At 52.7% G+C, this 25406-nt stretch overlaps 1 protein-coding gene across 1 annotated transcript in view; it reads right to left on the reverse strand.

Moving 5' to 3' along the window:
- The window catches only part of Col5a3 (collagen type V alpha 3 chain), a 53249-nt gene that overhangs the window by 23933 nt on the left and 3910 nt on the right, over positions 1–25406 (reverse strand). Inside the window, exons 2-31 of the mRNA XM_059267403.1 lie at positions 24245–24406; positions 23962–24151; positions 23739–23895; positions 22221–22325; positions 21321–21473; positions 18380–18493; positions 18130–18273; positions 16050–16097; positions 14257–14298; positions 13505–13567; positions 12730–12804; positions 12522–12605; positions 11992–12048; positions 11846–11899; positions 11239–11292; positions 10319–10372; positions 10184–10237; positions 9953–10006; positions 9169–9213; positions 8992–9045; positions 8327–8371; positions 8132–8185; positions 7968–8012; positions 6288–6341; positions 6154–6198; positions 5977–6030; positions 3912–3956; positions 3672–3725; positions 3421–3528; positions 2026–2079 (exon numbers count right to left, since the gene is read on the reverse strand). Coding sequence (XP_059123386.1) covers positions 2026–2079; positions 3421–3528; positions 3672–3725; positions 3912–3956; positions 5977–6030; positions 6154–6198; positions 6288–6341; positions 7968–8012; positions 8132–8185; positions 8327–8371; positions 8992–9045; positions 9169–9213; positions 9953–10006; positions 10184–10237; positions 10319–10372; positions 11239–11292; positions 11846–11899; positions 11992–12048; positions 12522–12605; positions 12730–12804; positions 13505–13567; positions 14257–14298; positions 16050–16097; positions 18130–18273; positions 18380–18493; positions 21321–21473; positions 22221–22325; positions 23739–23895; positions 23962–24151; positions 24245–24406 — 2321 coding nt within the window. The remainder of the gene's footprint in view (positions 1–2025; positions 2080–3420; positions 3529–3671; positions 3726–3911; positions 3957–5976; positions 6031–6153; positions 6199–6287; positions 6342–7967; positions 8013–8131; positions 8186–8326; positions 8372–8991; positions 9046–9168; positions 9214–9952; positions 10007–10183; positions 10238–10318; positions 10373–11238; positions 11293–11845; positions 11900–11991; positions 12049–12521; positions 12606–12729; positions 12805–13504; positions 13568–14256; positions 14299–16049; positions 16098–18129; positions 18274–18379; positions 18494–21320; positions 21474–22220; positions 22326–23738; positions 23896–23961; positions 24152–24244; positions 24407–25406) is intronic.

Genomic DNA, 25406 nt, shown 5'->3' on the forward strand with positions numbered 1-25406 from the left:
ATGGCAAGCACCGTACTGACAGCTATCTCCCTAGTCTTTGGAGGGTGGTTATTAAGGAGTAAGTGTGGCCATCCCATCTCTGGATCACTCTAACTCATACCTCCTTTCATTATGACATCATTCCCTAATAAGGTAATTCAGCCAGGGAGGGACTTTACCTAGGGTTGAATCAGTGGAGTCCTCTGATTTTGAAAACTATGCTAACTAGACCTTTTTTCTTCATAAAATATCTAGCTTCAAATATTTTTGTTATAGCAGTAAAAAACAGTCTAATACGGGGCTGGAGAGATGGCTCAGGGGTTAGAAGCACTGACTGCTCTTCCAGAGGTCCTGAGTTCAATTCCCAGCAACCACATGGTGGCTCACAACCATCTGTAATGAGATCTGGTGCCCTCTTCTGGCCTGCAGGCATACGTGCAGACAGAACACTGTATACATAATAAATAAATAAATCTTAAAAAAACAAAAAACAAAAAAAACAAAAAACAACAGTCTAATACATGCGTCTAGTTGATGGACCAAACAACCACACCAAAAATCATCATCAAGTGAATAAGGCAGACATCACAGGCACCGCTAGTCAGCAGCTGAAAAAATGGGCTGAAGATGTAGGGAAAGGGGGCCAGCTAAAGAAACCCACTTGATCCTGGAGTCCAGAACCAGTGAGAGAAACACAGCCTAGATCTGAGACCTGAGCCAGTGAAAGAAACACTTTACCCCTGAACCCAGAACCAAAGAAACATGCCCTGACTCTGAAACCAGTGTCAAAGAAACACACTTTGTCCCTAGGATCAGAGCCAGTGAAAGAAATATGCCTTGATCTTAGAATTAGAGCCAAAAAACTAAGAAAAGCCAGTGAAAGAAAAAGTTTGGTTCTGAAATCAGAGCCATCTCTGCCCCTGACCAACGAAACTAACCAATCCCTAAGCAGGAAAAACTAACCAATCCCTGAACAGAAAGTCTGTTCCCTGGAGAAACTGCCCCTAAGAAACCCTGCCTGAGCCTGGCGGTGGTGGCACACGCCTTTAATCCCAGCATTTGGGAGGCAGAGGCAGGCGGATCTCTGTGAGTTCGAGGCCAGCCTGGTCTACAGAGCGAGTTTCAGAAAAGGCGCAAAGCTACACAGAGAAACCCTGTCTCGAAAAAACAAAAAAACAAACAAACAAACAAAAAAACAAAAACAAAAACAAAAAAAACTCTGCCTGTTCAGTTGTGGGCTGTTCTTTCCCACCCTGGTATAGGCAGCCACTCTCCTGGACTCCTCCTTCCCAAATAAATCTCTTTCTCAAAGAGTCTTGGGTGTGAAAATCTTCATTTGCTGGTGCAGAGAAGAACCTTGCTGAGACATCCCTTAGGGGACTGAGCAGAAAAAACCTTGCAGAGACGTTCCCTTAGGGGGCTGAGCAAGGCAGAGCAAAAAAAGTAACAACGTTTTGCCAGAGCTGGAGGAGATTGCTACATTTCTGCAGGGGTTTCCCCTTTAGCAAAGTGAAGCAGAAGAAGCAACATCTTGGGCCAGAGAAGAAACAGAGCTCTGCTGGGAAGCCCCCTTAAGTGGGGACTTTTAATCAGCGGCAGCAGCTCTCCGGGAGTGGAGCAGAGTGGCTATATCCTGCCCGGAGACCATCCCCCACTGCACCCCAACTCAAGGTATAGCCTGAGTCCCTGAGCAGTCAGGATCCCTTCCCCTCCAGAGCTGAGCTGTCCCATTGCAGCTCCAGCTGCCAGAGCTGTCCTAGCAGCTCAAGGAATAGCCTGACTCCCCGAGCAGTCAGGATACCCCCCTCACACACACACACACACACACACACCAGAGCTGCAACACTCGCTTACAGAAGAGCCTCCCTCAAGGTCATGTAGGTCATAAGCAGTGACTATCTGTGAACAAGTCCATGATGCCCGGATCCTATTTTACGCTCTCTCACTCACCTATGAGCCGTACCGCTCACCCCTCAGTCCACATCCTGGACCCATAGGTGTCAGTCTACCTGTCCCCCGCCCACCCCCAGTTCCAAGGCCTCTTACCTTAGGTCCTGGGCGTCCTGGGTAACCTGGGAGGCCTGGCACCCCAAGCTTGCCCTATAGAAAAAAAGATTGTAGGACAACGTCAGACATTGCACGCTAGAGGCTAGAGGGGAAGGTCGAAATGGCTGCACAGTGAGTGAGCAGCTGAATGCTGCGAGGGTGTCCCTGCGAGGAGCTCACTCACCCAGGCACACCAGTGTCCTCATCGGTAGGGTGAGGATAAAATGCTGATTACAGGGGCTGGAGAGATGGCTCCGCAGTTTGGTTCCCAGCACCCTCATCAAGAGGCTCACAGCCACCTGTGGCCTTGCTCAGGGAATGGCCTCTGGAGGCACCTACACTCACGTGTGAATGACTCACATGGAGAGACACAATTAAACATAAAAATAATTTTTCCCTTTTTTGCTGGGCTGTGGTGGTGCACACCTTCAATCCCAGCACTCAGGAGGCAGAGGCAGGTGGATCTCTGTGAGTTCAAGGCCAGTCTGGTCTACAGAGTGAGTTCCAGGACAGCCAGGGCTACACAGTGAAACCCTGTCTCAAAAAACAAAAATAAAAAATATAAATAAATAAAAATGTCCTTTTTTTGAGACAGTGTCTCACTGGGTAGCTCTGACTCTCCTAGAGCTCGTGATGTAGATGGACATGACTGGCCTCAAACTCATAGAGATCTACCTGCCTTTGTCCCAGCCCACCAGGGCTGGGATTAAAGGGATGCACCACTATGACCTGCAAAAACAAAATGAATCTTTAAAATGTCTATTACACAGAGTAGCTGTGGAGATTAAAACACAGGTGTATACAAGGAATTGCTCTACAATGCACAGCAAAGAAATTATGACAGAGGCTTAGATAAGCCTTACACCCCTGCGCAGAACCCCCCAGTGAGGGGCTGGGGTGTGGCTGAGTGGTAGAGCCCCTGCCTAGAGTCCCCCAGTGAGGGGCTGGGGTGTGGCTCAGTGGTAAAGCCCCTGCCTAGAATCCCCCAGTGAGGGGCTGGGGTGTGGCTCAGTGGTAGAGTCCCTGCCTAGAATCCCCCAGTGAGGGGCTGGGGTGTGGCTCAGTGGTAGAGCCCCTGCCTAGAATCCCCCAGTGAGGGGCTGGGGTGTGGCTCAGTGGTAAAGCCCCTGCCTAGAATCCCCCAGTGAGGGGCTGGGGGTATGGCTCACTGGTAGAACCCCTGCCTAAAACCCCCCAGTGAGGGGCTGGGGTGTGGCTCAGTGGTAGAGCCCCTGCCTAGAACCCCCCAGTGAGGGGCTGGGGTGTGGCTCTACAGTACAGCTGTTTTCTAACATGTGAAAATCCCTGGTTCCACCTCCATATCGGGAGGTGGGGCAGCAGCAAGGTGCAGAGGTGGGCAATGAACGACGACGTAAGGAAGCCCTGTCTATTCACCTTCTCCCCTGCTGCTCCTGGGGGACCCTCGTCCCCAGCCAGTCCCTCGGGCCCCTTTTGTCCTTCTGGACCATCCTCTCCTCTGGGACCTGGGAGTCCTGGGTTTCCCTGAAATAAAAAAGAAAGGACCGAAATGCTCGTCTGTCGTTCCTACTCTACCATCCTCTGTTTAACCCCAGCTCATTCCCTCTGAGTGGTCTTCCCCAGACCACCCTAGACCCACACGGCCCCTCATCTAGAGCTGGTCTTACCCGGTCACCTTTTGGTCCCCCATCACCCTTGAAGCCAGGAAAGCCATCCTCTCCCTGGGGGAGAGATAAAAATCGAGATGGAGATGGAGAAGAGAGAAGAAGGGAGACAGTGGGTAATAGAAGAGAAAGAGGGCGGAGGGAGGCACAGGTCAGAAGTCAGGGCTTTAGGGAAGGGCCGCAGCCAGGGTCTCTTTATGGGGCTCCCTCTCCCTCCCCTCCAATGAACCCCTTCCTTCTCACCCTTTCTCCTTTCTCTCCTTGGAGACCCCGGTTGCCAGAGGTACCCTAAAAAAATTTTAAATGAGCTCTCAGTCTCCTTCCCAGCTTAAGGAAGGTTCTAGACTTCCTCCCTTGACCTAAAATTACTAGAACAGTTGCAAGACATCTAGTGTGTGGTGGGGAGCCCTGGAGGATATGGTCCTGTCTCCCCAGAGCCCTTCAGTGTACTTGCTCAGCTTCCCTACCCACTGCATGCCTGGTAGCCACCACCTGCCCCAAGTTCATATGCGTAGGGGGAACAGGGAAAGCTGAATCTCCTTGCCATTCATTTCTACTTCCTGAGGACACAGTGTCCACAGTTCCTTCTGGCAGCGGAAAGAACATTCCAGAGTCCAGCCTCATTCCAAAGGCAGGGGAGAGTTTCCCCCATTGTGCTGGCCACAAGGAGACTCTGTGCCTGGCGACAGCGTGACTATCCCGTGCATGCTCTGGACTGACTTCCGGCCTGTACCACACGGACAAACTGCCCTTGGCTCAGATGGAATTGGGCTTAGCTGAAGAATGAACTAGCGGTTGGAGCTGATGCAACTATGTGTTTGGAAACAGCAGGGCTTTCTGCAGCCCCACAGTAATTCACCGGACCACAGTAAAGAGAGCTTTTGGCCGCCACTGACCCCTCCCTTGGCTACAAGTAACTAGATTCAGATGCAGCACAAGCTGCAGCCCTACGCCCCCACTTCTCTGCAAAACAAGCTAGGGAATCCCCAGGGCTTGCCAGAAGGTGATAAGACGCAGCTCTTATCTGGGTTGCCTCCTCTGTGCACATATCAAACGCTCATAAAATCCAATTTTTAAATTAAGCAAAGAAAAAGATGAACAAAAGTAACTAACAATAAAACAGAGCCATTAGTATACTATTTTTTCATTTGTTTGTTTATATTGTTTTGTTTTTGAGATTGTAGCTAAACCACGCCCGCCTCCACCACCACCATCCCCCAGCCTGGAATTTGCTATGTAGACCAGGATGGCCTAGAAAGCACAGAGATCCTCCTGCTTCTGCCTCCCAAGTGCTGGAGTGGTTTTTGTTTTGTTTTGTTTCATTTTGTTTTTGAGACAGAGTCTCATTTAGCCCAGGCTGGTTTCAAACTCACTAAAAGCTAAGGATGACACTGAACTCCCAATCCCTCTGCCTCCACCTCCTCAACACTAGGACAACGGTCATACACCACTGAGTGTGTAGGGTGTGGAGATGGAACTGGGCTTCCATGCATGCTAGGCAAGCATTCTGTCACCAGCTGAGCTACAGCCCCTGCCTTCATTGGAATTCTTATTTTGAGACAGGCTGCCTTCAAACATGTATAGCTGAGGCTGATCTTAAAATCCTGATCCTGGGGCTGGAGAGATGGCTCAGTGGTTAAGAGCACAACTGCTCTACCAGAGGACCTGGGTTCAATTCCCAGCACCCACATGGCAGCTAACAACTGTCTGTAACTCTGAGATCTGACACCCTCACACAGACATACATGCATACACCAATGCACATAAAACAAAGATAAATAAATTGTTTTTTTTTTTTTTTTTTTTTTTTGGTTTTTCGAGACAGGGTTTCTCTGTGTAGCTTTGCGCCTTTCCTGGAACTCGCTTTGGAGACCAGGCTGGCCTCGAACTCACAGAGATCCGCCTGGCTCTGCCTCCCGAGTGCTGGGATTAAAGGCGTGAGCCACCACCGCCCGGCTAAATAAATTGTTTTTTAAAACAAATCCTGATCCTTCTCTGTGTCTTCCCCAAACCACCCTAGACCCACACAGCCCCTCATATTGGAATTATAGGTGTGTGTGTGTGTGTGTGTGTGTGTGTGTGTGTGTTTTGTTAGTATTTGGTTTGTGAGGTCTCAAAACACAAGAATGCAATTCAGCCCTGGCTGGCCTAGAACTCACTGTATACCCCAGGCTAGCTTCAATCTCACAGCAATCTTCTTGCCTCTGCCTCCCAAATACTGGGACCACCAACAGGCACTAAGTTGGTTTTCTGACACCAACACTAATTAATGAACTTTCCTACCTTCAAACTCTCCACTGTTACCTACCTTCACACCCCGAGGTCCAGGATAGCCCAGAGGGCCTGCTGACCCTGGTGGACCCTGAAAGGAAAATAAGATCAATGCTATCCAACCATCCCTGTTCCAGTGCCCTCTGCCTCCTCACTGACCCATGGCTACTTAGTACTCCTCTTCCCCAGCCCAGCCACCTTCCTGGTCACTCACCTGGGCCCCCTTTTCTCCTGTGGGACCCTCATGGCCTGGGTGACCCTGGTGGAGAAGCATATCAACTCATCAAAGGCCCAAATCTGACATACAAATTCCTAAACCTTCCCCTTGTCCCAGCTCCTGGTTCTCACCGGGGGACCCTCAGCTCCTGGGACACCTGGAATTCCGGGGTTTCCTGGGGGACCCTGAAAGCAGAGGAACAGTAAGAGTAGCCTCCGAGCCTGGACAGGAGGGCTCCACCCAGGCAGCTCAGGGTGAGCCTGTAACACAGGTGTGGGTCCCAGCTCCGCCCATGTTTGCTGCTCGTGACTCTGGTAAACCAGCTTGCACTCTCTGAGCTTCTGAAATCCTCCTTATCTGGGAGAGATGTAAACACAACATGAGAAGGCTGAGGGAATGGCCCAGTGACAGATCTCCTTCATCCCTAGTGAGGAGCTGGGACGTAGCTCCATAGTAGAGTGCTTGCCTATCACGCACAAGGCCCAGCACCACGAAGGACACAAACAGTATGAAATACACTGCTGTCAGGAGCTTCTCATCCACACCCTTTTGTTTTGTTTCTTTGCTTTATTTTACTGATTGATTGATTGATTGATTGATTGAGACAAAGTCTGCAGTCTAGTCCAGGTTGGTTCATACTCCATTGGTAGGACTGCAGGGGTGTGTCACATCTTTAAGATGCCTTTCTTTGAAAGTACATCCCACTGGGTGTGGTGGCACAGACCTTTAATCCCAGCACTCTGGAGGCAGAAGCAGGCGGGTCTCCAGGTTCGAGGCCAACCTGGTCTACAGAGTGAGTTCCAGGACAGCCAGGGCTACAGAGAGAAACTCTGTCTTGAAAAGCAAAAAAGAAAGAAAGAAAGAAAGAAAGAAAGAAAGAAAGAGAGAGAGAGAGAGAGAGAGAGAGAGAGAGAGAGAGAGAGAGAAAGAAAGAAAGAAAGAAAGAAAGAAAGAAAGAAAGAAAGAAAGAAAGAAAGAAAGAAAAGGAAGGAAGTGCATCCTGCCCACAGCTGCTTAGGCAGCCCTGAGAAGGTTCTAGTCCCAGTTTCCACGCCTCTTGCTTCTAAATTCCTGGAAGGATCTGATTGGCTTTGCAGCTCTGTGTCCACCCTGGGACCTATCAGATGTTGGCAGGAAGTGGGGCATTTTCTTGATTGATGATGCTATGGAAGGGTCCAGCCCACTGTCAGTGGTATCACCTTGGGCAGGTGGTCCTGGGCTGTACAAGAAATCAGGCTGAGCAAGCCAATAAGCAGAACTCCTCTGTGTCCTGTGCTTCAGTTCCTGCCTCCAGATTCCTGCCTTGACTTCCCTCAATAACACGGAAGCAAAGGTCAAATGAGCCCTGTCCTCTCAAGTTAGTGTTTTACTGCAGCAACCGAGAAGCAAACTAAGACACACACACGCACGCACGCACGCACACACACACACACACACACACACACACACACACACACACACACACGCACACACACAGGCACACTGGAGAGATCATGTGCACACCCGCACACAAGGGTATCTGCCAGGAAAGCAAGCCACAGATGTGCAGAGGGACAAAGACAGAGCACTCTGGTCCCCAGGAAGGGCTGTCCTGCCTTAGCATCTTTTGAGTCCCTTCTGTGAGGGCTTCTGTGCTAACAAGGACTCCTCTGTCTGCCAGCCTTGGTGAGATTCTGCTGGAAACCCTCCCCCAACAATGCCACTCTGTCACTCTGGGCTGGCTTCTGGAATGTGACTATTCATCAGCAGGAAGTCCCTCAAAGGGGCCCTTGAGAGAAGCTTCTCCTGATGACATGCGAAAAGCCACTTACCTTTTCCCCAGGAGTGCCAATGGGCCCCTGAGGGCCTGGAATTCCCTGGGATAAAAAGAGGGTGAGGGAATCGTGAGAAGAGAGATGGGCAGCAAAACTGGGCAAAGGAGGACTGTGGCTCAGCCGACCACAACTCCCCCATTGTCGGGACAGAGGGTTTGAACCTGGGAGCCGTGGTTTCCTTGCTGTCCTGGGGGACCTGGTTCTCCGGGAGGACCCTGTGGGGGAAGGGGTGGGTTCAGTGAAGCCAGGAGGGGACAGGGTGTGGCGGGTCAGGAGAGTTCCAAGTAGACAAGGCTATAGACGACCGTGGGCTTGGACTGTGGGAAGAGCATGGGAACAGATGTCAGGACACTCACCACGTTGCCTTTGGCACCTGGTGCACCGTCACTTCCGGTCACACCCTGTGAGGACAGATCAGGATCTGGGTATGAGCTGCTAAGAAACATGTAGAAAAGGAAACACCAGGCAAGAGAAAGAATATTCCGGCTGGGGAGACAGTCAAGGCCCTTGCTGCACAAGCATGAAGGTCTGAGTTCAAATCCCCAGAATCCATGCAGAAGCCTGACAGGTAGCATTAGCATTTGCAATCCCCTGCAGGGAGATGAGAAGCTTGCAGGCCAGCTAGCCTCAGGGACACGGTGGAAAAACAACAGAAAAACCCTCAAACAAGACGGAAAACCATCAATCCTAACTGTCCTCCGACTTTCGCGTTTCATCCGCATTGTGGTGCAGGCAATCACATTCACACACACGCATGTGCACATCATGCACAGAAATGAGGAGCCAGGGAACAGGGAGGCTGTGAGGTCGTTCAGTGGGTAAAGGCACTGGCTGTCAAGCCTGATAACCTGAGTTCGATTCCAGGGACCCACATGGTGAAGGAGAGAACCTGATCTCCGCACGTGGGCTGTGCACACACACACACACACACACACACACACACACACACACACACATGGGGGGAGGGTGTGAGAAGAAGACAGGTCAGGATAAAACACATGAGAGTCAGCAAGATTCTCACCGGGCGTCCCAGGGGTCCAGGGAGGCCTCTGGGGCCAATCAGACCTCGGGGACCCTGCAAAGAAAGGGCCACATAACCCCAGCATCAGAGGTGTATACTGTTAAAAGTTTCATGGCCCAAGGGGATTTCTCCCTTCCCCTCCACAAGCAGAGGCGTCTGGGGTCCCCCAATACTCACCGGCTCTCCAGCCTGGCCAGTGGGCCCTGGAGGTCCCTGCAGGCCCTGTGGAAAGTGTCACTATTATTTGGAGTGAGGAAGTACAGCCCCTGGGGTACAACCTCCCCTCACTGGGATCCCCTCTCAGAGTCGGTTGGATGTCTCCATATTCCTGCAGACTGAACTCACAGACGCCAGGCCTCAACTTAGCATCCCACATCCTAACCCTAAAGCTAGCTGTCAGTTCCAGGGCTGTCTCGTAAGGCCCCTGGGGTTCCTGCTCCTCCAACCCAGCCCCAAGCCAGTCCCCAGATACCATTCAGCTTCTGTTTCATTTTTTTTTTCAATGCTAGGAATAGAAGCCAGGGCTTCATATATGGTAGGCAAATACTCCACCACCTAGCCAAGGTCCCAGCTCCTCACTGGGGGATTTTAGGCAGGTGCTCCACCACTGAGCCGCACCCCCCAGCCTCTCACTGAAGGATTCTATGCTGGGACTCTACCATTGAGCCATTTTCCCAGCATGCTGAGGGATTCAAGGCAAGAGCTCTTCTGCTGAGCCATCACCCAAGCCCTTGTTCTTCAGGTTTCTTTTTTTTGGTTTTTCGAGACAGGGTTTCTCTGTGTAGTTTTGCGCCTTTCCTGGATCTCGCTCTGTAGACCAGGTTGTCCTCGAACTCACAGAGATCCGCCTGCCTTTGCCTCCCGAGTGCTGGGGCTAAAGGCGGGCGCCACCACCGCCCTGCGTTCCTCAGGTTTCTGAACCTCCAAACCAGCCTTATTCCTAAACCTTCCTCCAACTTACCTTTTTGCCATCCTCTCCTGGGGGACCAGGTTGCCCTACGTGTCCAAAGTCACCCTAGAGCAGAGAAGCGGGGACATTTGAATGGATTAGCACGTGCAGGAACCACTCTCTTCAGAAGGGAAGCTCAGTGTGGGGACGTGAATGTTCAGACAGTGTGTGACACTCTGATGCTAATGGTGCGTTGGATGCTGGGACAGGGCATGGCTATGCCAAGGCACCTCACACACTCACCCTCTGGCCCTTCTCACCAGGCAGCCCTGGAAGGCCGTCAAAGCCCCGGTCACCCTGTCAGAAGACACAGCAGCTGCCTTGAGCCCCTGACCTTCACACTCTCCACCCCCATCCAGTCCTGGCCCCATCACCCACCTTAGGTCCTGTGTCTCCCGGGAGACCCCGAGCCCCATCGGCTCCAGCTCGGCCCTATGAAGAAAGTGAGGCCACAGTCAAGGACAAATTTGTCAGGGCCTTCCTCCTGCACGTCAACTGTCATCCATCTTGACTGATGTGTTCTACCTTCTACTGACTCCTTTCCCAGGGGCTACGTTCTTGTTTTGTTTTGTTTTTGTTTTTGTTTTTGTTTTTGTTGAGGCAGGCTCTTGCTGTGTAGCCCTGGATGGCCTGGTACTCACTAGGCTGGAATTAAAGTCAGTGCCACCACATCTGGCTAGTGTTTTAATTTTAAAGCATTTTATTTATTTATTTATTTATTTATTTATTTATTTATTTATTTATTTATTTATTTATTTAGAGTGTGTGTGTGTGTGTGTGTGTACACACGTGTGTGTACACGTGTGTGCACGCACACCATGGCTCATATGTGGAGGTCAGAGGACAACTTGCGGAAATCAGTTCTCTGCTCCCATCAGGTCAGTCCCGGAACTGAACTCAGGTCACCAGACCTGATGGTAAGCACTTTACCTTATGCAGAAGTTAAAGGATGACCTTGAACTTCTGATTCTCCTGCCTCATCTCCCCAGTTCTGGAGTTACAGGCATACACTGGCATGCACAGCTTCAGGATTATTTTTTATATGCTGTGCTGCTCAGGCTGCGCCTCATCTGCTCCTGCCTACACTTCAGATCCCAGGCCAAGCATTCCCCTGTTCTCAGGTCCCCATGAAGCTATGACCTGCCAGATCCCTTCACTGTATACTCAGTAGAGCATCCACTGCCCGCCTCCAATGCTCAGGTCCCTCAGCTAACAGGAGACCCAGAGGGAACAAAGCCAGGGTGTGTATTAGGTGCTGGTGGTGAGCAGCATAACTCAAGAACCCAGAAGTCACTCACTGTCTTGCCTTCCCGGCCAGGAGGCCCAGGGGGGCCCTGTAATCCTCGGGGACCCTGTGGTAGAGAACAAGAAGGAAGAATTAAAAAGGAAGGCTTATGCTTTTTCTCACACCATGTGATTCTGGCTGGCCTAGAACTCACTATATAGACCAGGCTGGCTTTGAATTCACAGAGATCTGGCCTACTGAGTGCTGGGATTAAAGGTATATACCACCACACCCAGCTTGTTTTATTTATTTTTTAATCAAGGTCTCTTGTAGCCCAGCCTGGCCTCCAGCTGTATAAGTAACTGAGGATGACCTTGACCACCTGATCCTCCAGCCTCTACCCCCCCCCCAAGTGCTGGGATGACAGCTGTGTACCTCCACACCTGGTTTATGTGGTACTGAGGCTGTAAGCCAGAGTTTCATGCATGTTAGGCAAGGGCTCTCCCAGCTGAGCCCCAGGCCCTAGCCCAGGACCAATTTAAATCACTCCCTAGGAGGGGCAGAAATTTCAAAGGTGTATTTCGATTCCTTTTGTTATTTTCTCCAACTGGCATTTTATCCTGTATCCTTAGGAGGAAACTTTTCCCATCTAATCATCCCCCATGTCCCTCCAAACTCACCTGCGGTCCTACATCTCCTGATTCACCTTTCAGACCTGGAAATCCAGGGAGGCCCTTGGAGGACAAGAGATGGGGGAACGTGGCTTGAGCAATGTGACCATCTGGCATGGATGCATCCCTCTGCCCAGTGCAGACCCCTTACTCACCACAGGGCCTGGGCGCCCAGTGAGCCCCACTGGACCAGGGGGCCCTTTCATGGAGAGCTGGAAAGACAGAGAGAAGCAAGAGTTTCCCACGGGACCACAGAAGCACTGCTCTAGCTAGGGTGTGTCTCCCCATTCACAGGTTGCAGCCTGTCCCCCAGTTCATATGCTGATAACACTTTGAGGAGGGCCTTTTGGAAGATTGGGATTAGACGAGATCAGAAGGGTGGGATCCCCACAACGGCAATCAGTACCTTTATGAGAGTAATGTCTCATTCTATTTACTATCTTGTCTTGGTCTGCCCGCCACTGGTTACAATGCACCCAACAGGAGGCAGCATCCTCCCAGCTTCCCGAATCATTAGCTCTGAATCATCTGGTCCTTATAAACTACCCAGGCTCAGGACTTGCCCATAACAACAGAAACTCATGGCAAGCATCTTCAGGCGAGAGCTCCTCTGTATCCCCCCCAGGCCTGAGTGAATCTTTACTCCTGCTGTCCCTCACACAAACACACTCCCTGTCCCACTCACCTGAGCTTGCTGCAGGACTGCCTGGGCCTGGGCTTGCTGGAAGGAGACTGGGGGTCCTTTCGACGAGCTGCTTGCAAAATGGAACTGAGGAGCAACTCATGATGATGAGTAGAGGTCACAGCAAGGCAGCCCCTGGAGTCAGAACTCCACTCCCCAAGGGCGGGAGCCCCACTCCCCAAGGGCATCATAATCACCCTCCCCTCCTTACCGGCATCATAATCACAGTGCCAGGCAGACCCCGGACTCCATCAATACCTGGGATTCCTGGCAGGCCAGCAGGACCCTGAGAGAGGGAGTGAGACAGAGGGATGAATGGAACAGAGGTGGGGACGGAAAAGGAGAGGGAGAGAGGGTGAGCTCCAAAGAAGACAGGGAGGGGGAACAGTGAGAGGGAGAGGAAGAGTCTGAGGAGGAGGAGGAGAGGGGCGGAGAGATGGAGACAGAGAGAGACAAGGTAACGACAGAGAAGTAGAGATTCAAGAAGGAAAGGAAAGATGGGCGTGGCGGGAACTGCAGAAATGGATGAACAAGCCAGACAGATGTAGGAGAAAGAGAGAGATGTAGAATCATTGGGGCTGGAGAGATGGCTCAGCAGTTAAGAGTCCTTGATGCATAATCATGAGGACTGGAGTTTGGATCCAGCACCCAAGTGACAAGCCAAGCATCCCACAAAGGAATGGAACCCAGCTTTCAGGGACCCAAAGCCCTTTCTGTACATGCACAGGTGTGAACACACACACACACACACACACACACACACACACACACATACATACATGCACACATACAGACTTAAATGAATAAAATAAATATTTTTTAAAGGAGAGAGCTCCAGCAAGACCACTCAGCAAGTGAGGGCCCGGGCTGCCAAGCCTGATGGCACCCACATTCAAATCTCCACACTCTCAACCTGAAATCCCACCCCGCAGAGGGACACACTCCACACCCCTGCAGAGGGATGCACTCAGTGAGGAGTCTCTTACTGGTAGACCTCGGTCGCCAGGGAAGCCTGGAGGGCCTGGAGGGCCTGAAGGACCAGATATTCCCTGTGAAGACAGAGAAAAAAGAAGTCACAGGAGATGCGAAATTTGAGCATAGCTGACTTCTGACCCACCTGTGACCTTAGCTTCAGGCAGACCTCCCTCTCTACCTCAGCCAGCTCCCCTCCACACACACACATAGCTGACTTCTGACCTGTGACCTTAGCTTCAGGCAGACCTCCCTCTCTACCTCAGCCAGCTCCCCTCCACACACACACATCGTGATCTGTGACCTGTACCACTCTCAGCTTCACACCCTAGACCTTTTTTTGACACCTCTTTTGAGTACTAAATACCCAGTGACCTCCAGGCAACACTATAATCCAAATCCTCTCTGTGCACACCTGTAATCCCAGCACTCAGGAGGCTGAGGCAGAAGGACCAAGAAATGGATTCCATCCTGGCCTACATAGTGAGATGGGAGACCGGCCTGGGCTCCACAGTCAGATGGAGACCGGCCTGGGCTCCATAGTGAGATGGAGACCGGCCTGGGCTCCATAGTGAGATGGAGACCCGCCTGGGCTCCACAGTGAGATGGAGACCGGCCTGGGCTCCACAGTGAGATGGAGACCGGCCTGGGCTTTATAAGGAAAGGACGGAGGAAAGAGAACAGCGACATGCTTGTCCAGTAGCACAGCTGGTGTGTGTGGGCTCTGGAGGAAATGGGGTGGGAAGAGAAGAGGACCAGTACTCACCCGGGGTCCTGGGGCTCCCGCAGGTCCCTCAAACTGCTGACCCTGAAGGGAAAGGAAGTGTGACCCCTGTTCTCCTGAGGCCCTTCACCCCACAGCCCCATCCTCTCCCCCATCCTCTCCCCCCATCCTCTCCCCCCATTCTCTCCCCTCCATCCTCTCCCCCCATCCTCTCCCCCCATCCTCTCCCCTATCCTCTCCCCTCATCCTCTCCTCCATCCTCTCCCCTCATCCTCTCCCCCATCCTCTCCCCTCCATCCTCTCCCCCATCCTCTCCCCCCATCCTCTCCCCTCCATCCTCTCCTCCATCCTCTCCCCTCCATCCTCTCCCCTCCATCCTCTCCCCTCTATCCTCTCCCTCATCCTCTTCCTCCATCCTCTCCCCTCCATCCTCTCCTCCATCCTCTCCCCTCCATCCTCTCCCCCATCCTCTCCCCCTCCATCCTCTCCTCCATCCTCTCCCCTCCATCCTCTCCACTCCATCCTCTCCCCTCCATCCTCTCCTCCATCCTCTCCCCTCCATCCTCTCCCCCATCCTCTCCCCCTCCATCCTCTCCTCCATCCTCTCCCCTCCATCCTCTCCACTCCATCCTCTCCCCTCCATCCTCTCCCTCATCCTCTCCCCCCATCCTCTCCCCCATCCTCTCCCTCATCCTCTCCACTCCATCCTCTCCCCTCATCCTCTCCCCCATCCTCTCCCCTCCATCCTCTCCCCCATCCTCTCCCCTCCATCCTCTCCCTCATCCTCTCTCCCCCCATCCTCTCCCCTCCATCCTCTCCCCTCATCCTCTCCCCTCCATCCTCTCCCTCATCCTCTCCCCCATCCTCTCCCCTCATCCTCTCCCCTCATCCTCTCCCCCCATCCTCTCCCCCCATCCTCTCCCCTCATCCTCTCCCCTCATCCTCTCCCCCCCATCCTCTCCCCCCATCCTCTCCCCTCCATCCTCTCCCCTCATCCTCTCCCCCATCCTCTCCCCTCCATCCTCTCCCTCCATCCTCTCCCCCATCCTCTCCCCTCATCCTCTCCCCCATCCTCTCCCCTCCATCCTCTCCCCCATCCTCTCCCCTCCATCCTCTCCTCCATCCTCTCCCCCATCCTCTCCCCTCCATCCTCTCCCCTCCATCCTCTCCCCCATCCTCTCCCCTCATCCTCTCCCCCCATCCTCTCCCCTCCATCCTCTCCCCCATCCTCTCCCCTCCATCCTCTCCCCCATCCTCTCCCCCATCCTCTCCCCTCCATCCTCTCCCTCCATCCTCTCCCCCATCCTCTCCCCTCATCCTCTCCCCCCATCCTCTCCCCCATCCTCTCCCCTCATCCTCTCCCCTCCATCCTCTCCCCTCCATCCTCTCCCCCATCCTCTCCCCCATCCTCTCCCCCCATCCTCTCCCCCCATTCTCTCCCCTCCATCCTCTCCCCCATCCTCTCCCCTCCATCCTCTCCCCCCATCCTCTCCCCCCATCCTCTCCCCTCATCCTCTCCTCCATCCTCTCCCCCCATTCTCTCCCCTCCATCCTCTCCCCCATCCTCTCCCCTCCATCCTCTCCCCCCATCCTCTCCCCCCATCCTCTCCCCTCATCCTCTCCCCCATCCTCTCCCCTCCATCCTCTCCCCCCATCCTCTCCCCCCATCCTCTCCCCTCATCCTCTCCCCCCCATCCTCTCCCCCATCCTCTCCCCCATCCTCTCCCCTCCATCCTCTCCCCTCCATCCTCTCCCCTCCATCCTCTCCCCCATCCTCTCCCCTCATCCTCTCCCCTCCATCCTCTCCCCTCCATCCTCTCACCCCATCCTCTCACCTGCTCTATTGTCGCAGGTTCTCCTTTCGCTCCCTTTTCTCCAGCACCCTGGGGACAGTGGGCAGAGAGGACACGTGAGGGCAGGGACAGAGACGCTGTTTGTGAAAGCGCACGCCCAGCAAGGCTGGCGACCTGAATTCAAGCCTTGGACTCCACCGTGGGAGGAGACGACTGACTTCTGAAAGTCGTCCAAGGTGAAGGGCATGAACTCCAGAGGTCCTTGTCACGGCCCTGCCTCTTACCCAGTCATGCTGGGACCTTACTCAACCCTGTGGCCATCCACAGGTAACTCAGGAAGTCAGTGAGTGTGTGACACCCATGTGGCAAATGAGTTACAACACTTCACACATGTGATGACTTACCCTCATTGGGTTTGACAGGGTTTCTCTGTGTAGCCCTGGCTGTCCTCCATCTCACTCTGTAGCCCAGGCTGGCCTCCAACTCAGAGATCCGCCTGCCTCTGCCTCCCGAGTGCTGGGATTAAAGGCATGCACCACCAAAGGTGACTGGATTGAAACTGCCTCAGAGAGGCCAGGTGTGGTGGCAGACACTTTAATCCCAGCATTTGTTGCTGGAGGTGGATATGATGGTTAACATTGTTACCTCAATAGGCTCTAGAGTCACCTAAGACAAGCTGCTTGGCATGCCTGTGGCAGAGGCGGGCAACTTTCTGGAAGTTGGAGGCCAGCTGGGTGTATATAGCACACTCCAGGATAACCAGGACTGCATAGTAAGACCCTTCTCAAAAAAGAAAAGAAAAAACAACAACAAAATCAACAACAAAATGAAACCACCTAGGAGATTGGTGAGATACAACTGTGGGTGTGTCTGGGTGTTTCCAGAGAGAATTGACTGAGGGAAGCATCCAGAGGGAGAATGCCAGCAGAGACTCAGTCAGCACTCCCTACTCACTGCCTCCCCTTCTCCAGGACCTGAAACCTCTCCACCACATCCTCCCATCTCCATGACGCTCTGCTCCAATGCACGAGGCCAGGCAACTGTGAACCAACCCCTCTGAAACGTGAGCAAAACAGCCCTCTCCTCCCACAAGTTGTGTCTATCAGGGATTTCGTCCCAGCACCAAGAAGAGTAGCAGGGCAAGAAGTCAACATCAGTCTCAACTCCAAATCGTCCTCTGCCAGCACCGAGGAGAACCAGGCTGCCCCTCTACAAGCCTCTACCCGAGGCTTTGACTAAGGACACACTGTCTCTCTCCTCAGGAGTGAGTACCAAGCCTTTCTCCCCAGCCTAGAGGGGCTCCCCTGAATTCTAGAATCTCCTAGCCATCCCTGGTTTGAAATCTTACTTGAATGTCAAACAGACATTACAAGACCCCTAGAGGCACTCGGCTTTCTGCTTTGTCCTGCAGCTCACCTGATGGTCCCAGCACCCGTCTGCACTACTTTCCTTGCTGGGACAAAACACCCAACAAGATGCAACTTAATGGTGGGAGGGTTTGTTCCCACTTACACCCTGAGGGGCGGTGTTGATCACAGCAGGGAAGGCACCAGGAAGCAGCTGGTCATGCTGCAGCCACAGTCACAAAGCAGGGCAAGAGGACGGGTGCTCATCTCACTGTCTCCTTTTAGCTCAGTAGAAGCTAGCCCATGAGCCGGCACCACCACATTTAGGGTGGGTCTTCCCTCATTTAACTTAACCTCGACAATGCCTCACGGGCATGCCCAGAGGCTTGTGTTTTAGGGGATTCTAGAGCTTGCTGAGGTGACATTGCTAACCATGGCAAGCTCCTGCAGCAACAAGAGCGAAGGATTCTCTCTCCCACGGCTTGCTGACACTGCAAGCTTCCCCCACCGACTCTCTGGCTCCCCCTACTGTCCATTCAGCGGCAGGGCACTCGGAGGGCCAGAAGCAGGGTTCCACTGGAAGTCAAGTGGCTTCTCACCCTGTTTACACTAAAGGCCAGTTGCATCAGCGAGCAGTCTCTGTCATACTGCTAAGTGCTTGGTAAACATTTTCAACTGCATTTAGGGTCACACAAAGGCAGCTGACACAAGACAAACACAGTCAAGAGAAAGCATGTAAATGCGTCCATCTCCTGATCCAGCCCTTCTAGACTCACAGGAAAGATCTGGAACTCAGTCTGAAAAGACTGCTCTGCTGCCCGGAACTTGGGGCCCATGGTGGGGCCACCTCCTTCTTCATCCTCCTCAGTAGCCTCAATCTCCGGAGTCCTCAGCTCAGTTTCAATACCAGAGTCATACCCCTGCTGAGGACACGGGGAATGTCAAGTTTGCTCTTGACCTTAACGTTTGCCGTCCGTCATCTTTACCACCTCGCCCCCTGGCCCGGCACCAGCCACTCCCACCAACCTGCAAGACAGTGGCATTTCGTCCAATAGTCACAGTGGTGGTGATGGCCAATGGTGTAGGAGTCGGAGACTGGTGGGGAACTGGCTTCTCTGTCTCCAGGGTGTGGAGGGAGGTCTGCAGCAGGCGTGAAAAGAGTAGCAGATATGAGGGAAGGCCAATAACGAAGACACAAAAGAGCCAGTCTCTCCCCTAGAGGAGCCCCCAGGCCAGGCATGGGTGGACAGAGGCAGCTTCCCACTGAGTGCAGAGGCTGGTCGGGGGAAAGGCAAGTGCCCTCCAAGGCGGCCAGAGGGGGAACCTTCCAGATGCAGGAGGAGCAGAACAGGGCCAAGTCTCCAGGCCTGGAAGCAGAACTGGATTGGCTCCAGAGCCCAGTGATTAAAGTCAAGAGCCAGCACTCAGGGTCAGACTCCCGGAAGCCCAGCCCCACATGTCCTCTCCCATGACAGGGCTTAGCGGTCAGCCAGCCAGGCTGCAGCTCCTCCAGCCTGGACAGCTGCAGAAGAACTGGGTCAAGACAGAGAAAGAAAGCCACATGGGTACAGGTCAGAACCAGGGGCTGACGAGGGCATGTTTCTCTTGGAATTCATATGGGATAGAAAGATCTGGAACTGAGATGTAGTTACAACCAGTGACCCCCTCCAACCAAGGACTTCAAGCAGTGACCCAGCCAATGACTTAGGACCCCTTCCCAGTGACCCATCTGTCAATAACCTACAAAATTAACCCAAATCATTAGCACCAATGACTGCTAAGTGAGTCCCACCTTCATGACTCCCACCAAAGTTTCCAAACAGATACCCTTCCATCCAGGGATGTCACTGTGACCCCAACCAGTGGAATCATCCAACAAAAATCACTATTTAGTGATTCCCCAAAATAATGAGCTTTCTCTGGGACCCCCAACCAATTATTACACTAACAATGACCCCAGCATGTCTTCTAACAATCTCCCTAACAAATAACCCTTAACCTTTATTTAACCTTAAACTAGTGCATAGATTTGTTCTAATGTCAACTTAACCTAACCTAGAATCACCATGGAACGGAGTCTGTGAGTTATTGTCTAGATCAGGTGGGCCAGTGGGATGTCTCTGGGCAATTGTTTTGATTGTTAATTAATGTGGAAAGACCTAGCCCACTGTGGTTGGCACCTCCTATGCAGGGGGGTCTGAACAGTGTAAGAAAAGCAAAGACTAGCTGAGCGCAAGCAAGCAAGAATTTATGGGTTTATTCTCTCCGCTCTTGACTGTGGAGGTGACACTTTAAGTTGCTGCCCTGACCTCCCCAAAATAACAGACTGTAACCTGGAATTGCAAGTTGAATAAGCCCCTTTTTTCCTCTAAAGTTGCTTTTGGTCAGGATAGGTGGGGGTTTGTTATTGTTTTTGTTTTCAAATGTGTGTGTGTGTGTGTGTGTGTGTGTGTGTGTGTGTGTGTGTGTGTGTACTTGCTCGAGCACCACATTAGTACAGATCACTGAAGAGGGCATCAGATCCCTTGGAACTGGAGTTACAAGCTGTTGTGAGCCATGTAAAGGGGTACTGGGTCCCTCTGCAAGAGCAGCAAGTGCTCCTAACCTCTCCAGCCCTCTGCTCAGGATATTTTAGCACAGCTATAGAAATAAAACAGGGCCACTAGTACAGAATGCTGTCCTCCAGAGCTGTCCTTAATAGCTGTTGCCGTCGTCATCAAAAGCAACCGTGACTATGAAAGACCATCAAGACCAAGCCGGGGGCCATTCTCGTATAGAAGGAGGTGGGGGGGAGAGCCGTTGGCTCTCATCAGAGATTCAGCCACTCCCAGCTATCTGTAATTCTGCCTGGGCCGTACACAATCTCCTGATCTCTGGAAAGGCAAGAGTACTGAGTGTGGAAGGCTAACTGAAGCGGTCTCCGTTTGTGCAGCTAAGGGGAAAGGAAGCATCCACGCTTAGGGAGACTGTTTAAGGGTCACCCACACCCCATCTGTGACCCCTCACCTTCACTCTGTAAGCACACCCAATCAGCTCACAGGTTCCCCAAGCTAGATCTGAGTGGAACTGTATCTTTGTTGGTCATTGGCTCCCTGTCTATTGTTCCTGTCTTCCCAGGAAAAGTTCACAAACAACAAAGAACACCAAAACACCAACACCTTTATCAATGGTCTCCTAGTGGAGACCTCCAACTAGAAACTCCCTACACATTACCTCAGTGAACAGCTTCCTCAACCAGCAATACTAATCAGCACCCTCAGGAAGTGAGGGTGATCAGGACATGACCTCTGTCATGCCCTTGGTCTCCAGGGCTGACTGGGCTGATCTAGTTGGCTGGGCAGGTGTGCCCTTTCTCCCTCCCTGCTCCAGTGTCTCTCCTGAAGCTGGGGTATGGGAGTATCTGTGCTCCCCCGCTAGAACCTCAAGATGAGTTCCCAGACAGCCTTCAAAGGAAGAGCCCCAGCAGTGAGCCCCAGCAGTGAACCCCACATACTGGCACAATAACCAACGCACCTGTAGCCAGTTACCCCACCTGAGGATCCCGTTAAGAATACATCGTGGGCCGGGCGGCGGTGGTGCACGCCTTTAATTCCAGCACTTGGGAGGCAGAGCCAGGCAGATCTCTGTGAGTTCGAGGCCAGCCTGGTCTACAGAGCAAGATCCAGGACAGGCACCAAAACTACACAGAGAAACTTTGTCTCAGAGGAAAAAAAAAAAAAAAGAATACATCATGAACCTCCTAACCAGCAGGTCCTCTCGTGTTCAGAGGTGTCTCCTTCAGCTCCTCCTGGCTGGAGGTTCTGTGGAATAGATATGGGAGAGCCCTTGACCCAGAACCTGGCATCCCCTTTGGCTGAGAGAGCCGGACCTCAGGTGCCAGGCCTTGAGGACCAACACAAAGATGAGGGCCAGAGACGGGTGGGAATTAGGGCAGCGAAGAGCAAAGAGGGAGGTCCCAGGTTTTTACCTGGTTCTCAGGGGCGCCAGGGGTTGGGCTCAGCCTTGACGTCTCCTTGTTCTTTTTCTTTCTTCCTTTCCCCTTTCGACCCCGCCCTTTTTTCTTTCCTTTGCCTTTTCCTTTTCGACGAGGGGTGGTTGTTTCTGGTTCATCCTTAGGGGCCTGTGGAAAGAGTTCCCGTCAGGACTAGAGACTCCCCATTGGAAATGTCATCGCTTGAGTCACTGAGGGCCATGACATGGTCCATGTTGTTCTTCAGCCTGTGGTTCACTTAGCTGTGTGTGTGTGTGTGTGTGTGTGTGTGTGTGTGTGTGTGTGCATTGTAGTGCGTACAATTGTTACACATGCATGTGGAAGCCAGAGGTCAGCCTCGGGTATCATTCCTCAGGTACCATCCACCTGTTTTTATTGTTGTTGAGAGTTTTACACTGGCCTGGAGCTCACCAGTTAGGCCAGGCTGACTGGCCAGTGAGCTCTAGGGATCTGTCTGACTCTGCCTTCCCAGCACTGGGGTTAAAATGCCACCATGTTCAACTTTTCCACACAGGCTCTGGGGATGAAACAGGCCCTGGCGCTTGAAAGTGAAGGTTTTTCCTGACTGAACCATCTCCCCGTCCCCAGACTGACTTTTTGTTGTTGCTGACATTCTGGAGACAGGGTTCTGCTACCTAGCATAGGTTGCCTCCCAAATCATGGTCCTCTTGCATCAGCCTCCTGAGTACAGAGATGACAGGTGTTCCTCACCACACCTAACTTGTTCTGTCACTTGATGTTAAGGTCATCTTCTGGGATTAGGCCTGTGTTCAGGGTCTAAAGTTGCTCATCTCCTTGTTTCTGGGGCACAGTCCACTCTTCCTTGATACCTAAAGCCAGGGATGACTCACCTGCCACCTGGAGCCCCTCACTCACCCCTGTGGTTGTGGGATCTGGGGTGTCACAGCCAGGGAGGTAGTGCTCGCAGGCCTGGAAGGCAGCCTGAGGGTCTGGAATTAACAGCAGCTCCTGGATGTCTCCCTGCGCAGGAGGAAAAGGAGCCACAGGATGATTCAGGCCCTTGTTCCCTGGCATATCTCTGCCCCTTCCTGCCATGGAGCCTCAGAACTTCCCACCCAGAGCACCCAAAGGAAGGGAAGGCCTGTGGCATCTCCACCTGTAACTCAGAGAAGCAAAACTCTCCCAGCCCCATGACACCACAGGACAAAACACTCCCAGTGTGATGGTTAAGCTTGCCAACTTTTTAAAATTACATTGATTTATTGAAAGTATGTGTATGCACGTGCACAGGTCACTCCCATGTGGAGGTGAGACACAACCTTCAGGACTCAGTTCTCTCCTTCCACCACATACATTTTGGGTTTGAACTCAGGCCAACAGGCTTAGCGGCGAGCACCTTTACTGACTGAGCCCTAGATAGTCAACTTGACAAGATCTAGAATTACCTACAACATCAGCCTCTGGGCACGCCTGTGAGGGATTATCTACATTAGGTTAACTGAGGTAGGGAGACCCATCTTAAAAGTGATTGGCACCAGGCTGGAGAGATGGCTCAGGGGTTAAGAGCTCTGACTCTTCTTCCAGAGGACCAGAGTTCAATTCCCAGCACCCACATGGCAGCTCACACCTGTCTGTAACTCCAGTTTCAGGGGACCTGGACACTCATGGCAAAAACACAAATACACATAAAAATAAAATATATTAAAAATGTTTTAAAAAGTGATTGGCACCATTCCTTGGCCTAGGGTCCCGGACTAGATAAAAAGAAGAAAGTGAGCTGAGTGCCAGCATCCATCTCTCTGTTTCCTGACTTGAGGTGCAATGTGACCTAACACCGCACACTGTTTGCCGTGATGGATTGGGGCCTCAAACTTCGAGCCCACGAAAACCTTCTGGGGAAGCCTTTGTTTTGTATTTTGTCACAGCAACGGAAAAAGTGACTGACACAGCCAACATCCGCCCCCTGAAGCTCCGGGTCCCTTCCCTCGGGCCACCTCTGTGTGCCAGGTTCTAGATACCGGGCAGCTCACTGGAGACATGAGGTTGCTGGGTCTCCTGGAAGGTTCACACCTCAAAATCACACAGCACAATCTCCACACCATACCAATCAGAGCCACCCGTCCCATTCTGCAAACATCCCCGCCTGCTCACACACTGGCCTAACCTCCAGCACACTGCATTGTGTGGTGGTCTCGTCACCCGTCACGAGCGCTCAGTCACAAGTGCTCACTCCGCAGGGACCAAGTCTGCGTGCACATGGTGACCTGATTTCCTGTTGATTTACTAATGTTCTCTTGTATGGCGCTCCCTTCCTTCAGCTCTGTGGGGCAAGGTGGAAGCTGGGCACTTCTCCTCAATGTTCTCCTCTAGTTTAGGCTGAAGACAAAGCTCCCCAGCCTCTGCCTCAGTTTCCCCCGCCATTGAACTCTATACCTCAAAAGTCTCCTCCTTGCTGTCCTGGGTTCCTATCATGGTGAGTCCAGCTGTGCTGATAAACCGAGGTCCCTGACCAAACATGGGAGGCTGAGGTTCACAGTCAGCCACCAGGGTCACCTTGTCACCACTGACACTGACTGCCACACGGTGCCACCTGTAAGGGAAACAAGTCTCAGTGTAGGGATTTCCACAGGGTACCCTTTCCCCTTCCCATACTCACCTGCCATCCATGAGGTTGACCTGCTTGGGGAGGGGCCTGAAGGAGTCCCCAAAGAGACCCAGAGCTGGCCCCAGTGCCAGCCCCAGCTGCTGGACGCCCTTCTCATCGTAAATAGACAGAAGGACAGACCGGTTGGCTGGCTGGCCCCGCACAGTGAACAGCACGGAAAAGTTCTCAGGAAAATGCCCATCTGCGTGGGCAGAGGGGAAGGGGCAGTTAGACTACCGAGGTGACATCACCCTTCCGGGACGACCCCCACCCCAGCCTTCCTGCCCTGACTCACCTGGAAAGAGCTGCCATGTAGGGACACTGAGCAGGCTGGACTTGCCCACCCTGAATGCTCGGTCACCCTGTGGACTCCTCTGGGGACAGAAGCCAGGCGCCTCAGTAACCCCAGCCTGGTCCCTGTGCACCCCTAAGGCTTCCAGGACATCCACAGGCTCCACTGTAGAGAGATGCCAGGGTGAGGAGGTGTAATCAGAACCGGCCCAGGAGTCAGACCTGATTGAACAGTCCCCAGTCCTGAGAGCTACTCAGAAGGCTGAGGCAGGAGGATCTCCACCTGATCTACACAGTGAGTTCAAGGCCAGACTGAGCAACTTAATGAGACTCTATCTGAAAGTTGGAAAGAAAAAAAAAAAAAAGCCCCAAACTCCAAACTCCATAAGGCTTGATCAGATTTTGGGGACTTCCTCCTCCCCTGAGTGTTAACAGTCTAGAGAGAAGCAGGCGGCCTGGGACCAGCTGCATTTCCCCTGCTACCCCACAGATGTTCCTGCTACATCAGTCTGTTGACTCTGGTTATTTTTTTTTCCCCTAAGTTTTTGGTGAGAAAAAAAGCTGACCTAGTTCTAGGATGAATCAAAGGTTCCTGGCCAGAGCCCCAGAACGGAGCCTTCCCCTTCTCCGTACACCCCCACACTGGCTCCTTGGGCAGTTTCCCGGCACAGAGCCCCCTTGCTAGGGAAAACCCACAAGAGGAAAAGGGGTGTGGGGGGTACACTCTTCTTAGACCCCCATAGCCTCCTTCCTCTGATCCCCAGCCCCATGCCCCCCCCCCACTCCCAGGTCCACAGCCCTCTCCCTCTTCTTCTCCCATCTAACCCTCCCTGGCCTCCTCCATCTGGCTCCCCCATCTGACTTCTACCATGACCTCTTCCCTTATCTGTCCCATGTTCCTCCGTCTTACCTGGGACCAGTTTTATCACCTTCTGACCTCCTTCTGACATCTATTTCTGATAACCTCCCCAAGCCTCCCCCTCTCTCATCCCAGAAAAGAAAGAATAGGTCTGGCCCAACGGGCCCTAATCCAAACTATCCCTGCAGCCCCACCCAGACAGCTTGGACAGTGCTAACTGGATCCATATGGCTTAGGCAGGACGGGTGAGGGCTTCCCCTGGGCCCGAAGCCCCTGGCCTGTCCCCTCCCCTAGCAAACTGTCCCAC

Source organism: Peromyscus eremicus, chromosome 7 (genome assembly GCF_949786415.1).
Source record: "Peromyscus eremicus chromosome 7, PerEre_H2_v1, whole genome shotgun sequence".
NCBI classification, from domain to species: Eukaryota; Metazoa; Chordata; class Mammalia; order Rodentia; family Cricetidae; genus Peromyscus; species Peromyscus eremicus.